At 43.5% G+C, this 15,944-nt stretch overlaps 1 protein-coding gene across 2 annotated transcripts in view; it reads right to left on the bottom strand.

The window, feature by feature from the left end:
* The window catches only part of CNOT1 (CCR4-NOT transcription complex, subunit 1), a 48,849-nt gene extending 38,216 nt beyond the window's left edge, over positions 1-10,633 (bottom strand). For both annotated transcript variants that reach the window (XM_009877984.1, XM_009877986.1), the window contains exons 1-10: positions 10,345-10,633; positions 6,926-7,033; positions 6,147-6,245; positions 5,558-5,626; positions 5,404-5,458; positions 4,775-4,978; positions 3,432-3,600; positions 1,776-1,902; positions 1,446-1,556; positions 226-396 (exon numbers count right to left, since the gene is read on the bottom strand). In XM_009877984.1, coding sequence (XP_009876286.1) covers positions 226-396; positions 1,446-1,556; positions 1,776-1,902; positions 3,432-3,600; positions 4,775-4,978; positions 5,404-5,458; positions 5,558-5,626; positions 6,147-6,245; positions 6,926-7,033; positions 10,345-10,446 — 1,215 coding nt within the window. In that variant the 5' untranslated portion in view covers positions 10,447-10,633. The remainder of the gene's footprint in view (positions 1-225; positions 397-1,445; positions 1,557-1,775; positions 1,903-3,431; positions 3,601-4,774; positions 4,979-5,403; positions 5,459-5,557; positions 5,627-6,146; positions 6,246-6,925; positions 7,034-10,344) is intronic.
* Positions 10,634-15,944: the final 5,311 nt, after the last annotated feature.

Genomic DNA, 15,944 nt, shown 5'->3' with positions numbered 1-15,944 from the left:
CCCTGCAGCCCCAGTTCTCAGCTGCACTAAGACATCGGAACGCCGCTACGACTGAAAGCGTCGTCACACATTTATAACCAAGCAGACAGCCCCTCCCAAACACCCTTCAGTTAACAGACTCTGCTTCAGCTGAGGTCTAGTCCTTACAAGCCAAGTTCTCAAACACGGCTTTTGTCACTCAAGAAATTCAGAAACTTCACAACGGAGAAACGCTGGCGAACCTACCTGGCCCTCTGCGTGCTTCCAAGGTCTGTATATGGCATTAACTGGAAAAACTTCCATGCCCAGCCCTCTCTGGATGCCGAACACCACAATATGCAGGCCCTTGCTGTCACGAATCTGAAATCCCGGATGGTCCAACTCATAGGTTACGACTTTGAAGTCCAGGCTAGGATTCTGCGACCAGAAAAATGAGAGAGCAGTGAGCCTTGAACATTCCCATCTTGTAAGAACTTCTCTTCAGCAGTATTTGATCCAGCTTGACATCCCCCCAACTTTTAGTTGAAAGCAAGGGTTTTGTTTTGAAAAGAGGATTTAGGTAGTTGGGAGAGCTTGATGCAAGTTCACATCTGAAATTAGCCTGAGACTCCACTTCCCCCAGCACTATATGCAATATCTCCTTCCAACCACTAACAAATCTTCAAAAATGTCCAAAACACCACCCAAACACAGCGGCCTGACCAGCTGCTAAGCAGAACTTGCTTTTCCTTTTGAAGAAGGTCAACTGCAAAGCACCTATTAGATTTTTTGAAACCATTAGCGTGAAGGGGCTTGGAGGGACCTACAGCCATGGTGGAATGCAGACCACTCACTGCAGAGACAGGGGAGCACCACAGAAATCTAGGTGTAAACTGTTCCAAGGTTTAGAGAAACAAAACAGCGACTCTTGTATAGATTAGAGAAAAGAGAGGGAAAAAAACCCCAAACCACCCAATATACAGTGGGCAAGGAAAACAGTATTAATGTTTCACAGAGTTAATTCCAAAAATTGCTGCTTACAGTTTCCTATTTCAGAGCCATGATCACACAAAAGAAACTTTCAGAATTTTGGAATGAGTAGTTCTAAAAGCATTTTGTTTTCATCATTAATGCCTAAGAGCAAGAAGCTTTTCAAAACAAGGTGCCTGATGGACAAAACTTTCCACTGACACAAAAACCCTCCGAGGACACACGCTGGAGTACTTGGGAGCAGTGTGGAATAAATCTCAAGCTGCACCCAAGTGAGCCATTCAGGCAGCTTTTGTCTCCCACAATTCCTCAAAATATCCCTGTTCACGAGGAACAAAAAAAACCACAAGCAAACCACCACCCATTTACGTACAGCAGCGCAATTAGATTAATGAGATTCAAAGTCATAGAGGCTGCTAGGAACCTAAAGAGGTTTATATTCATGCCCTTCTTTCAGGATCTTTGTATAGAAGACCAAGATGCTCACAAAAACCTACCAGCTCTTTAAGAACATCAATTAAGACCTCCACATTCCAGGTATGGGCTTGTGCTCCATCACTTTTATCTTTCCCGTCACTCCAAATTCCACTGCCGGGAGCCGAAATAGACTGCAAGTTAAGCACACTCAATCAAATCCCAGTTAAAAAAGAAAACACATCTCAAAAGCCACTAGCTACAGAATTCCCCGCGCTGTGAAGCTAAGCAGAAGTTCGGGGACAACAGCGGTTGCACACTTCAAGAACATATTACAGGCATTTAAAACAGAAGTGTTAAATAATAAAGGCTGATTAAAATAGGTATAATGGCTGTCCCAGCAGGCCACTCACTTGTAATGGAATACCATCCGTCAATCCCGAATGAGTCCGAGCCATCATCCCCAAAACCCTGGCAACCTGGGCAGCCGTCACTTCCCGAACGCCGAACTGCATGATTATGTTGCGACATTCTTCGACACTAGAGATACAACGAAAAAAAAAAGAGAGATCTTCATGAGAAAGCACGTTCAGACAGACCAAAATGAGACCCGTGAGTGCGGCTGGGACAGCACGCGGCTCGTCAGGAGAGACTAACTGCAGGCTGTAAGACATAACTTGGGTTATTTTGGCCGAATGATTCAATGAAACAAAATGAAAGGACAACCAAGAAGAGAAATTCAGGATAAAGTAATTGTAATTATTTTCAAGGAAACATGCTGTGCTGTGTATTTGGGTCAAAGCTGGGTCTACTTAGCTGTTAGAAAGAGATATTTCACAAGTCAAAGCAAAAGCACAGGGCAGGTTTAGCACTTTTTTTCCTGTTACAAAGCACTTGCACGTATTGACCTTTTCAAAGGCTGAAGTTTTCTGCTCGAGAAAAGTGAAACAAAGGCTTTGAGAACGCACGTTTCAGAAGGCAGACATGTGTGGTTCAAAAGGTATGCTGGGAAAGTGTGTTTTTTCACAAGCCTCTGAGCAGAGGTCACTAGTAAAAATCTTCAAGGAGCCAAAAGAGCAAACAGTTTGGATTTTAGAACCCAAAGCCTTATTTTTTTTTAATTTTTTGTTTCACTTTGTTTCATTTTGTGATTAAGCCAACATGATTTATAGATCATCAGTATAGATATTAAAAAATGCTTTATTAACAAGCAAGTTATTTGATCACGAGATTTGATCACCTCTCCCTGAAGTTTCTTTCTTTTAAAATACAATCATTTGTCTTTCTTAGCTCATGCTCCTTAACGAAGTTTCCTTTAAACCGAACATGTTAAGTTCATCCTGAGGGCTAAGACCCCTTTCAAAACCAGCCATGCCCTTTGCAGGGTCCCATTATCACCCCAAGTATTAGAGTCCTATCTTAAATCCTTAAAAACTGCACTCAAAAATGGAGCTGGATTTGTGCAGGTAGCAGGAAATACATCTTTAATATTTGCAAATTAACTCTTCAACAGACAGCTGCTGAACTCAAGTCCAGCTTTTCTCCTGCCACTTTTCTGGTAATTATGACAAATGTATCTAAACAAACAGCACGTGTAAAGCAGCAAGTTTATTTTATAGCAGTAATTTTATATTTATCTAGCATCTATAAAAGGTGCAGAAATTTTTAGTCCTGCTGACACCGCTCCTGCAAACTAGACAAACAAGAGTCTGTCAGAGAAGGAAAAGTTCAAAGATCTATATCAAAGATTTATGTCAACCTAGCCACTTGGCTTTTACTTTAAAAAAAACCAACAAAACAAAACAATGGTCGAATTCTTCTAGTACCTTTACCTAGCACTTCTTACCATGACAAAATCCTACATAAGCCAAAAGAAAAAAAGTAAAAAAGCAGCCTAACATGTAACAGGAACCAAAACAAATGACCTCATAATACTTAATGAGGTTCTAGCTATTTTAGTACTTGGTGTTCTTTACCTTTTTGCCTCAAGAAACAACAACAAAAAATAAAATGAAGAAAAAACAACCACCGCCACCCAAGACGCTCAAAAATTACGCTTTCCCACACACCTTGTACAAAAGCCATAGCCAACTTCTTGCATGAAATCTGCCAGAGAACTCTCCATCATGGTTTTGGCTATGCCTCCAGAATCAGGCAGGATCCTGTCCATTAGAATGTCCCGTTTTTCAGGGTATAGAAGTGGTGCAAGCACCACAGGGCAACGCTCCTGGGGAAAATCTAAAAGAGAACAGAACAAAAAGCATCAAAAACTCCAGAACATCAGTCGCAGGTGATTCAAAAGGACACGAAGGCTGTGCTAGTGCTTCCCTCCTGCTGCCAAAAAAAAATAATAAATCACTCGCACGGCATCCCTTCAGCCCACCTCCCAGGGCTCTGCTGGTACTTGGATATTCCTAGAAAACAAGAATGTGGGACAGACTCGGTTCATGCAGGTTCGCTGTAGCTGCCCAAAAGGGCCAGCAGCTGCGCTGGTGATACGTTTAGAACTAGATTGTCACCACCAGCAGTCATCCAACGGAAAAAAAAAACAAAACACAGAGCAGGAGACAACACAGCAGCAAAGCAAAAGCTTTTCCTCCAACTCAGGAAGTATCAGGAAACAAGGGATCTGCTATTGAATTCAATAATTCTAGCAAATCTAAACCAGGCACTTGGGCACGGAAAGAAGAGAATGCTCCCTTCTTCCTTCCAGGGAGGCAAAGTTTAAGAAAGACAAAGTAATGAGAGGATCACATGTGTGGTTCTGCTCACAGAAATCCTCCTTATTCCAACAGGTTTACAGCAAACACTTGTTTGCTGTAAAACACTTGTTTTGGCAAAGAAGAGACACCACATCGGTAACGTCCCCTGCAACCACGCCAACGACCTCAGTAGCATCCGGGAAATGAAGCTGAGTTTTATTCAAAAGCACTTCCCGTGTTTCTTCACAGATCTGCACCCAACACAAACGAGCCGGTACTTAAAATCTGCCTGTTTGAAATGGTAAATGTATGTTCCTTACACTGTAAGGAGGGCAAAGTTTTTCAACTACAGCATGAGTGGCTTTAGTTAAATCCACAAATACCATCCCCACACAGGAAAGCAAACGCAGGCATGAATATCCCCTACTTAATGCCTGTTTATCACAAGTTTTAAAAAAAAAAAAAACAACAAAAAACCCCACCACCAAAAAGAATCAAACATCACAAAAACCCAAACATGAGACATTACTCCTCAGTGACAGAAAACCAGTACATTATGGCCCAGTACCAGAACAGGGGTATTTTTCTGAGTTTAGAGTCAAGAAAATTTACCGAATTCTACCTCGCCGAGCTTGCCACCAGGTGGGAAGTTATGAAAATACCCTCAAAATTTGCATTTTGTCAGGCTTCCCGAAGCCCACCACACTTACCTCTACGTAATGTTTTGAGGAAAGCGTCAATCTGTTCCTGTCCTACCCCAAAGGCTCCCTTCTGCCCAAAAAGGAGATGGGAGAGGAGAAGGTGCAGGACCTCTATCGCGATATCTTGGAAGCCACCTTCTTGATTTCCACTGACGTCCGCGTCAATGTAAGACCGCAAAAGATCCGGGAGTTTCTGTTTGATAAACTGGGCAGCTTTTGAAAACAAAAAAGGGCCAGAGTCAAAAGCTGGAAGTTCTTTAATATGAAGACTCTTTTTAGCTAGGTACCATTCTCTTCATCTCTGTTTATCACAAGCCACAACGGTTGAGATTTCAACAGAAGTCTCACAATCCACACCTCAGAACTCTAATGTCATAGGAGAACTAAAAAGTAAGATATCACAGTATCTCAGTTTGATTCTAGCAACTCATTTCCGGAAACAACCTTCAACTGGATGTAAGAAAAAGTGACTGTGCTATCTAGTGCCCCTCTCAAAACAGTGTCAGGCTTCACTGGCACCACTAATTGCAAGGTCTTGCATTACTTACGTCACGCTTCTATCCACCTAGAAAGCCCACTGCTTAAACAAATTTGAAAAAAAAGCGTCCCTGATGCAGTGTTTTGGAAGCTTCACTTACCAAAACCTCGTAGATCCGAGCTGAAAGAGTTCAGTAAAGCGAGACCGAAAATCACCTACAGACAAGAACAAACATCCCAGTGAGGGGACATCATCCTTTTGCCCGAGCTTAGTCAAAACACGTAAGAGTATTTTGGAAGTAAGTGTTCACGTACCTCTTGAACTTTACTTAATTTGATGACTTTACTCAATTGGGCAAACAAATGGGGTGAAGGCTTTAGACTCTGAAACAAGCAAGAAGAGTTAAATGGAAGCTGTGCTGAGTTTTATTTGTAACGTGGCAGGCTAGCTAAAGGCCATTCGCAGGGCTGCAAGATTAGTAACTATTCTGCTGTAGCTTAACACAAAGCTTCTATGGCTGAACAAACTATTTTTGGATACATCTAAACTAAAAGTTTAATCAGTATGTCCCATTCTTTCACTATTAAACCACTATCATGGCTTTCATATCGAAAGAAACAGGAACACCAATGATTTATTTTGGTTCTGTTTGCCAAACAAGCCATAAAGTGCTAACAACTAAGCTTTGAAATTAGTTTGCCACCACTCTGAGCGAGTGAGTAACTTGCTCAGTTTAAGACTTTCTTCCCCCCAACTTCTAGGCAAGCAGAGTTTTTGAAGGCTTTAATACAACCAGTCTCACCCATAAAAAAACCCAAACACACACAGGAAAAACACAAGGGAAAATCAGACCAATTCCCGCACTTTCTGACACAGGGATGGCCCCTGAAGAAGCCCACAAACCTTCTGATAGTGCAACGGATTGTCAATGGCGTACGACAGCGTCGAGATAAAGTTTGGTTTTGTAATCAGCGACGCACACTCCTGGATCAAAAATTGGGTCTGAAAAGAACAAGATAACTTGAACACTCATATGGTTTTGTAACAAACTTCTAATGTCCAGCACACGCGGTAACACTGAACAAAGATAAAGTGCATATTGCAAGCGCCCAAATTCTCATTAACTAGTTTCTTTTCACTTAAGTTTTCTTCAAGTTTAGCTTGCTTTTCTCTTTTAAAACTGAGGAAGTGACCAAACGGTCTCCATCACACGTACAACATTGTATTTTCTGTAAGCATCCTCACACGTCGCAGCAGACAACCTGAGAAGATTTGATTCCTGTTTATGAGCTAAAAAATCCAGGGCAAAACTGCTGAGGGATGAAAACACTCTTGAGAACAGACATACCAGCACCAGAAGCACCAGTCACTCGATTCCCACAAAGTTTTAAAAGACTTTTTGAAAGGTTTTCAAAACAGGGCACTGTAGTAGGAAGAGTAATTGCACTAAAGCTATCTGGTTTTCCAAATCGAGTCAATCTAAGAGACAGACATCAACAATTTGCTGTCTTTCAAGTTGAGGACTGGCAAGAGGTGCCTGCAACTGAAAGGCCACACGCGAGAAAACAAGTTTACTTGAAGCTACTACCTCCAGCTTGCCTTTGGGCTTAAAACAGACCAAATCCCACTAGAGGTTTTTAACAAGCGAAATGAATAAGCAGGTGCCTCAGTGCAAACTGTACCTGATGAAAATCTTTGCCACTGCTTTTACCATCGCCACTGAAATCCACGTGCGAGAATAGGCAGCGTAGTAAATGCCTGTCTGCCTCGGGACCGTGCCTATTCACAATCTGGAGGGGACAAAAAAAAAGAAAAATCCACAAAATAACTTAGTAGCAAGGTCATTACGGAGCAAGATCTGGGTGTAGTACCCTGGACACAGCTACGCTTCTAGCGGTTAACAGAACTGCTAAGAATGTTCTTTTTTAATCAGTAACTAAGTCATTAACCACATCTGCAAACAAAAAAAAATAAAGAGATAAAGAATCTAGACACAAGTCATTGCCACCAAAGTCACGCACATAGTGGTTTTCAAAAGCTAAATGAAAAGGGGTTTTCGAGTCACCTAGAGGATGATTTTAAGCTCCTCTGCCACAAAAGCAGCTCAAACCCCACTGCTGTGGCCTCCTTTTTCTCCCACAGCTATAGCGCCTAGCTCTGCGACAGCAGAGCCTTGGGACAGTCAGCACCTCCGTGCCAGGTCTACGTATTAAAACATTACATTTTTGTTAGCGGCCCCTATCATTTGCTTCAAATTTAACTCTTGGTTACAGACCAGCTCACCAGCTTATTGCCTGAAGTGCCTTCAGGTTGTTTCAGGGCTTCTTCATTGCTTCAAACCTCATCTAACTGGACAGCTTTATTTGTTTTTAATAAAATCCATACTGGCACAAATCTGAAGTCACTTCATCACCAGTAGCTTGCCTCTTTTGTCCAAATAGTAGCAACTGGCTTTAAATCCAACCTTAATCTACTGGTAAAACTTTTGCCATTGTTTGCCCCCAGCTTTCTAGCAGCGGGACAGACACAACACGTCCCAGTACAAACCAGCAGCTCTGCCTTTGCTCAGGCTGCCCCCATCAATGCCCCTGCTTCCCCCTGTCACAAATATCCTCATTTGCTGGTAGTTGCTTTGTGCAGAAGGACAAACAGCATTGCTCCAGGCTGCGTCTGCTCCCGCTCCGCTGTTTCCGATTGTTCTCATCTCAATTCTTCGCAGATTGTCTGACACTATGTTTCCCTTTCTCCCCACAGCCAGCTCATTTCAGTTTTGTTCTGCTGGAAAGAAACATCCGAGTAGGACGCAGCTCCACTTCTTGATCCGTAGCTGGAATTATACGTCGGTACATCGGTGCAAACGGTCCACTCCAGTTACTCTGACCACGCTGTCTTTGAAGGCATCCACCTCCCAGGATTAGGTGGGAAGATGCTGGGATTGGTGCGAAAGGCAGAAAAACTGAACCACCAGGAAGTTCTACAGCTCAGGTTTCAGAACACAGGCAACTCGTTTTAGGCAATTCCAATTAAATACGGAGATTCAGTGGTAACAAGACTGGCACAAAGCTGGATCAATCCTCCTACTGAGCTCCTTGGTGCTATGGCCAAGATGAACTCCACAAGGGAGACAGATGCAGAAGAAACCGGTACATGCTAAAGCCTTCAACACAACTTCTCTGCATCAGGATTGCTTCCTTGCTTAGAAGCATCTTCAGAGGGTTAATAATTTGAAAATTTAACATATGAGAAGGGGAGGAAGAGCAAACACTAGACGTGCCCTGCAGCATCTTTCAACTCTTAAGTACATTCAAGTAAAACCTTTTCCAGGAGATGGAGAATAAGAATCGCTACTTTTACTGGAGAAAGAGCTGGAAGAAACCTTCGTACCGGCAGCATTTACAACACAGTGTGCCCAACCATAAAATAAGCTGTGAAGGCTTTTCTGCGTAGTTTATTGTGTTTTTTACAACGACGGTGACCAAGCACTGGCACAAGCTACCCAGATCGGTTGGGGAGTCTCCATCGGTGGGTGTCCAGCTGGCTGGACATATTTCTGAGCAACTAGCTCCAGGTGACCCTGGTCTGAGCAGGAGCTTGGATCACACGACCTCCCAAGGTCCCTTCCAACCTCAATCAGGATAAAGTTTGAGTCCCTGATATCTGGATTTATCATATGGAGAGAAGCTGGATTTTGTTTAGGCAAACACAGGATTAGAATGAAATTAACTCTGCTTCTCTAGATCCAGGAAGCTTTGCTTTCCTAGATGAATCTACCTGTAAAGTACTTTGCTCCTCTCCAACCAGGCTCCGGAATTTAGTCTTAAAATCCTACATAACCAAAACACGCACACACAAAAAAGAAAAGCCATTTCCACAGCCCACTTTCCAGTCCCCCATCACAGTCTACAAGGCCTGCCAGGAAGGGTAACAAACTATCTCGTCTCTGTTTGAGAGACCTATAATCCGACCAAACGGCACAAGATCAACTGTATCTTGTTCCCGAATCAAAAAGATGTTTATCCTTTACGCAAGCGTTCGTGACAGATCTGCAAGTCACGCTTTGGTCACACCTTGTCGCAAAAAAAATCGTCTGTCGAAATCAACAGCGATCAAAAGGACACCGTGATCTCCGATGAGCCCCCTGCAAATAACAAACTTGCAAAACCAGGGAAACTTGGTAGTTACGAGAGAGTATTCCACCTCCATGGATAATGTGATCATTTTAAGTAGCAAATAACTGCCAAAATCGGCCTCTCTCACCTCAAGATAAGTAAAGAATGCACTTTTAAAGAAGTCAGCTGTTACCAGAAACTCCCTCTGTTTAAACTCTCTGGCCTCCTAATCTGATTCAAATCACTGCAGGATTGCGCTAATGTAGGGGAAAAAAAATAAATAAAAAAAATTTAACTGGCCCAACTGCCTGTTGGGAACTGAACTAAACCAGTTTCTAAAACTGGCTCAGTAACATTCACTTCCTCCAAAGCACTCCTCTGTGGATAATGCTCTTCAGTCCATCCTGCTCATCTGAGCTATTTTTAAAAGGGTCAGTTAAACCAGAATTCTTGCCCAGACCTTAGATAGTTGGGTTTCAACCTGCAGCTACCCCACCCGCCTCCCGACAAACCAGGAACAAGAAAGATCAGCTTGGCTTCACCACCAAGCCACACTTCACAGAATGAAACGAGGAGGAAAAAAACTTCCCTGTGAGGTCAGGGAAAGCATTTTGACACAAGTTAACCACAGACTCACATTTTCAGTGCAACAACACTTAGTGAATGTTTTACGGAATGTCCCATAGTGGAAATATTTAACCTGAAGGAGTTAGGAAAGCTTTGTTATCATCCTCCAAGAGGAGTAGTTAATCCTAACGTTCAACTACAAAGTTACTACTGGTCTCAGCTCTGAGGTGCAGTATTCCAAGACCTGAAAGATGAAACCCACAGGAACGTCCGAGCCATGAGCCGCAATTCTCAACTCCACAGAAAACGGCAACGCGCAGGAGAGCACCGTGGAGAGCAACTCAAACTGGAAGAAAAACTCCATCTGACACTCCCAATTTGTTTTTTTTTCTTTCCAAAGCTTCTTGTGGAGCATCACTACTTACGTGCTGTATTTCCTGCTGGCTGGCTCGGTAGTTTTTCTTGGTTAAATTGTCCACCAGGTAGCTGATTTGAGACAAGGCCAGCGAGAGCGAGTCAAGATTCATTGCTGGTTGGGGCGGAAGCAGGCGGCCGAGCCCGGCGCAAAATCACCATTATTCCCCTTTAGTCACCTCAGAGACAAGTTAATTTTTTTTCCCCCAATTAGCCTGTGTCTGGTTCTGTGTCACTTTCTTCAGCTCTTCTTTCTCAGTTGTCTTCCTCTGTTCTGAAACATGGCACCTGAAAGACAGCATTGCATTAGATTCAAGTTTTCTAGCAACTTAACTTGCTATGCAACATCACTAATGAATTTAAAGCACATTTTCTGGATTTTTTTGCCTTTTAATTACGAAAGAATATTTAAACTTTAAGTTTATACAGTGTTAAAAAGCAGGAAGTGGTTTCTCTGTGTTTTCTACTTCCACCAGAATAGCTAAATCCCAGAAGAATTCAGCATCATGCCTCGGAGCTTTCTCCTTTTTTCCACTTTTTTTTTAGCTTACAAGATAACTTGATAAAACAAGAGAAAATAAGGTTTAACAAACTGATAATTCAGTTGCTTGACAGCTTAATTTCCATAAACTATTTGACATAACTACGTCCACAAGGAAGAAGTACTATAAAGTTTTCACAACACAAGCTTAGTTGTTTTCACATTTAATTAATTTCTGCATTTTGCCAGCCTGAACGAGCTAGCAAACAGCTCAGTCAGAAGGACGACTACCCTTTCGGCAAGAAAGAAAACGAGATGCACGATGAACTAGATTCCACACAGCAACAATCAGAAGGGCAGAATCATTCAAAACATCACTCGGAAATTTTAAAAAAAAGTACTTTTTAACCATCTCTGCTGTATTTTGCCTTTTAAGCAGTGTTGCACTCGACAGCACACACCAAAAGCAGCACTGGTGGGTGAGCAACGCACAGAGAACTGCAATAAACTAACCCTAACATTTGGCTGATGCTGGAACAGCTTTCTGACGAGCACTCACGGGCAGAGCTTGCCAGCTTAATAAATTTCTATGACAACACAAAACTTGGCACTTGACATCTCGTCTGTTAAATCACGATTTGCCAACGGGATAAAAATCACCTCCTGAAGCAAGTCCTGGATAACCAACAGCCTGAGGAGTCTCCAAGGAAGCCGTGAGCTGCGGAATCAAGCCGGAGAGTCACCGGTCTGAAGCTCTGCTTCACCAAAACCCAAAGGTCACCAGGCTCCCTGCCAAGAGCCTCAACATCCTTTTTTTCTCCCAGAGTAAAAACATTTTATTGTCTCGCCTACACAGCCAACGGCGGATCAAGATCGATGGCACGAGGTGCAAACTGGGCTGAAAGCGTGGCTTGATGGTCGGTCGTTCTTCTGCAAGAGCTGATCAGCAACAGGCACCCAAAACGCTCCGCTGGGTAGAACCTCTCCCTTCATATAAAAGTTTTTTCACTCACGCTCAAAACCACCACTTGTTTAACGCCCGCCTACTCTTTCAGGAGTCAGAAGCAGCAAATTTTATCACGGGCGAGGAAGGCAGCTCCTCTCTTCAGAAAAAGTTTATTGGAATAAATAAAAGTGTTGGTAAACTACTTGTAAGGGATGTCAAATCATCCACCGACTTCCAGACTGACATCACGCCACAGAAAACCCTGGGTACTCCTAAAAGGGATTTAAGATCCTACTTAGGTGAAAAACACCTCTCAGAAATGACATTTTTCAAGTGGTAACATTGAAAGCATTCATCAATGCCAAGGCACTTGTGCCAGGAAAGGATTTCAGAGCGTGTTTAGAACTGCAGCAAAAGGAATCACAGAAAACTTCAAATTTTCCTTTCCCTTACCTCTGACAAGCTGTAATTCGTTACTTTTATATACAGTGGAACAGCTTTGTAGGAAGGGGGACAGGCACAAAAGTTATCATGATTTCTCCATAGCCCAGTACCCCACTGCTGGGGGGTTTGGTTGTGTGTTTTTTTTTTAAATAACTGAATTCCACTTTCGGAGTAACCCAGAAAGTGTCACTGGGCAGAGCAAGCACACGCTTCCCAAGATGTTCTCACTGGAAAGGTTTCACATATCGGACCAGCATCAAGCTTCTGAAAAAGGTTTGTGAAAAATCAGGTGGACAGAGCGCCGTGCCTCAGTCCTTACAGCCACGAAAGCCGCTGCAAGCAGGGAGCGAGGGGAACTCAGCCCCAAGGAGAGCACTTGATTCCAGCAGCCAGCCTGGCAAAGCTGAGGGTTCAACTCAAGACTCAAGTACAAGACCCAAACCAAAACTCCAACTCTGACATTTTTAACGACAGCAACAAGTTTCAGAGTCTGCCTTTGGGGTCCCGAGGAAGAAAAAGAAAAAAAAAAAGACAAAACATCACATTTTGCTGCGTATCACTCCTCAGATCAATACAGCAGACACAGCAATCACACCTCCTCCACCTCAAAATTAGGCTTTTAAGTAAAGGAACTCTGGAATTGGGCTCATTCATAGATGTGATCCTCCCTGCCGCAGGAGCACTGACACCCACCAGCCCACCCCACTATTAGCATCGCCGTTTCCTCCCAAGAAAAGCCAGGACTGCCACCTCCACACGCTTTAACCGCACGGAAGCACAACAAGCTTTGCCACTTACTCACCGTAAAACCCGTCAGTGCCACCGCAGAAGCCAAGCTGGGGTCAAAATGAGATTTTTTTCCCTTTCAAGGAAGCCAAATAAGAGCCACCACGACTGAAGGCCAGCACACAGCAGCTGAAAGAAGCAGCTTTCTCTATATTCTAAAGAGATGGTTTGCATAGTATGTATCCTGATATGCAGGGAAAAAAAAAACAACCCACACCTGACAGCTCTCCCAAGCACCAGACTAATTGCATTTCAGAGTTCAAATGGCACAACCTAGTACATAAAAGCAGAGTAATTAAGGGAGGCTGCCCAAATAAATGTTACAGGTGCCTCTGGTGATCCAACACAAGGCTAAAATTCGATTTCCACAGCGCTGATTAAGAAAGCTATGAAAGTTATGCAAAGCAGATTTTATTTTTAGATGCATTGATTCCCACTGAGAATATATCGCCCTACACCGGCCTCAACAACTCACGAAGCTTGCAGTCCACGGGGCAAACCTGTCAGCTTGGGGGTTTCGTAAAAGCCAGGCCTCAGCCAGAGGGTCTGCCAAAAAACTCTCAAATCTGCTGACAGAATAGACACAGAATTCTTACAGTATTACCACTTGATGCTGTTTTTTAAGAGTTGGACAATATTTACCAAAATCTACAGCCTGAACACTTTCTAAGGCAATCAACAGGCCACCAGCAAAACGTTTGGCATTTATTTCGGTAGATTCTTTCCAGCATTGGGTTATTAAAACATAAATACGACAGGCTTTTAGGCAAGAATCCAAAAAACACAAAATAGAGGGCCAATACGTAACCAGCACTTGGGTTTGACAAAAACACTCTCTATTAACCCGAAGCAGGTCACCAGGAGGAACTAAACCTCGCCGCTGAAGACGACAGACCTGCAGTCTTCCACAAATTCAGAAACAGCCTTACAAAGAAATCAATTCCAAATAACTTCAAGCTGAACTTTGGATTTGCTGTTCAGGATTTTGCAGAGGTAAATAAACTACTCGCACGGGGTTTCAGGAGCTGTAATGATTTTAAGCCACATGTGTCACACGTGGAGTAGAAAACAGTTTGAGTGACAGAGGTGGCAACGTGTTCGCTGGTCAGGTTCTAAATTCCTGTCAGAAACATTGTATAAAACAGGCTAAAAATGCCACTGCTAAACGCATTCTTGAGAATACAGATTCTTACCCACTTCAGGCACAGACAGAACAAAGGAAGAGCAGCACACCCCACAGGAGAAGCACTCCAAGAGGGAAAGGAGATTTTACGTTAGGTTTCAGGACATCTATCACCTGGAAGTCTACAAAGTGGGGGAAGCCTTACAGGGTAAGTCACATAAGCTCCAATTAATTCCACCGGTTCAAATTTAGGTGTTTCAACACAGAAAAGCCACCTGAACATTCCACATGCTGGAAAAGGACACGCTGTTCCAGGCAACTGGAAGCCACGATGCTGATTAAACACAGTAACTGCAGTTTGGAGAGGGCTGAACTAAGCACATCCATCCAGTCCCACACACTAAGACCAGTTAAAGTTTTCAGGTTTGGAACCTCCCTCAAACACACCAGGCACGCATCAATCACGACACGGCCCCTCCAGGCATTTTCACATCTCATCTAGGATTATTTATTAAAAAAAAACAACCACAAAACAACCAAAGAAAATCCCTCAAGAAACTCTCACTTCCCGTTTTCCCTTCAGGCAAACACTGCAGGCCAAACTTTCGGTGGGAAGGAAGGGAATTCAGGGAGCCATTCTCAAAGGCTTCTCCTCATCCCCAAAGCGGTTTAGAAGAGTTAAATGCCATTGCAAACGGCAAAGGGGAACCGCAGCAGTCAAAAGAGTAGGGACGGTTAGAGAACAAAAGAGAAATCTGGCAACAACACTGATGTCCTCAGCGGTAAGAACTCCCAGCACTCCTTAGGGATCGCCCATCGTGGGGCCACGAAACATCACCGCCCGCTTTTCCCAAGTTACATTTGCACGGTTTCTCCTCCACTTAACCGAACACCAACAGCAGCTATTTCAGTATCAATTAAAACAAATGAAGTCTCTAGGAGCACTGTGCTAGAAGGATAAACAGGATATCTCTCTACAGAGGCAGACAGCAAGCTTGCTGTGAGGTTGGTTTGGCGACACCAGGCTCAAAAGTTAACAACAAAAGCGTAAGGGTAGAAAAAAATAAAGAGACAATAGCAAGAAAGGACAAACAAGCCTATTACCAACTAACTTTGCTTCCTGTTGATTAGACACTCACCTCACTGGGACTCAGCCTGCCTGTAATTTTAGTCAGTGCCCTTCTAGTTGCCTTAGAAACAGGAAACACTTAAGCTGCGCGCACCAAGAATGACTTGTCAGGTGTCATACCTGCTTTGTCACCCGCTTAAAAAAAAAAGAAGTTCTGCTAAGAGCAGATGTCACGCTTCCTTCTAACATGAAGGGCTCAGAAACAGTTTAAGCTCAGGACGTATCAACAGACTACACATCTGGCTGTGTGGGTTTTCCAGTTTTATCTCGCTTCTGTCCAAAATAAACCCCTCACTAAAGAGAAAACTGCTCGCTAAAGAGAAAAACACTACCCTGAGTTAGACAACTACTGCAGAGGAGCTACTCTTGACAATGCAGCATCTGTCAAAACAACCAACTGTTGCTATTTGTAGTTTGGAAATAAGCAAGTCCGTTTGACCGAGCAAGCGTCGAGAAGCGTTTCTTCCGTGAGGTCTGCAGGAAGGTTATGTCAGAAGCTTATCTGCCACCGCTCCCTAGCTACAGGTTCCTTGTTTTCCTTGGGTCAGTCACAACGACGAGGCCAGGGAGCCGAGCTCCGGGCTAGGCCCAACAGCGGCCGCTTCCTCAGTCCCTCAGAGCTCCGCCTGTCACCATCGACGCTGCAAAAGCCGACGGGGAGGAGAGAAAGCCCAAAGCGGCTCCACAACGCGAGGTTTTCGC

Source organism: Apaloderma vittatum, unplaced genomic scaffold (genome assembly GCF_000703405.1).
Source record: "Apaloderma vittatum isolate BGI_N311 unplaced genomic scaffold, ASM70340v1 scaffold6471, whole genome shotgun sequence".
In the NCBI taxonomy this organism is placed as follows: Eukaryota; Metazoa; Chordata; class Aves; order Trogoniformes; family Trogonidae; genus Apaloderma; species Apaloderma vittatum.
This window is presented reverse-complemented; position numbering and strand designations above follow the sequence as displayed.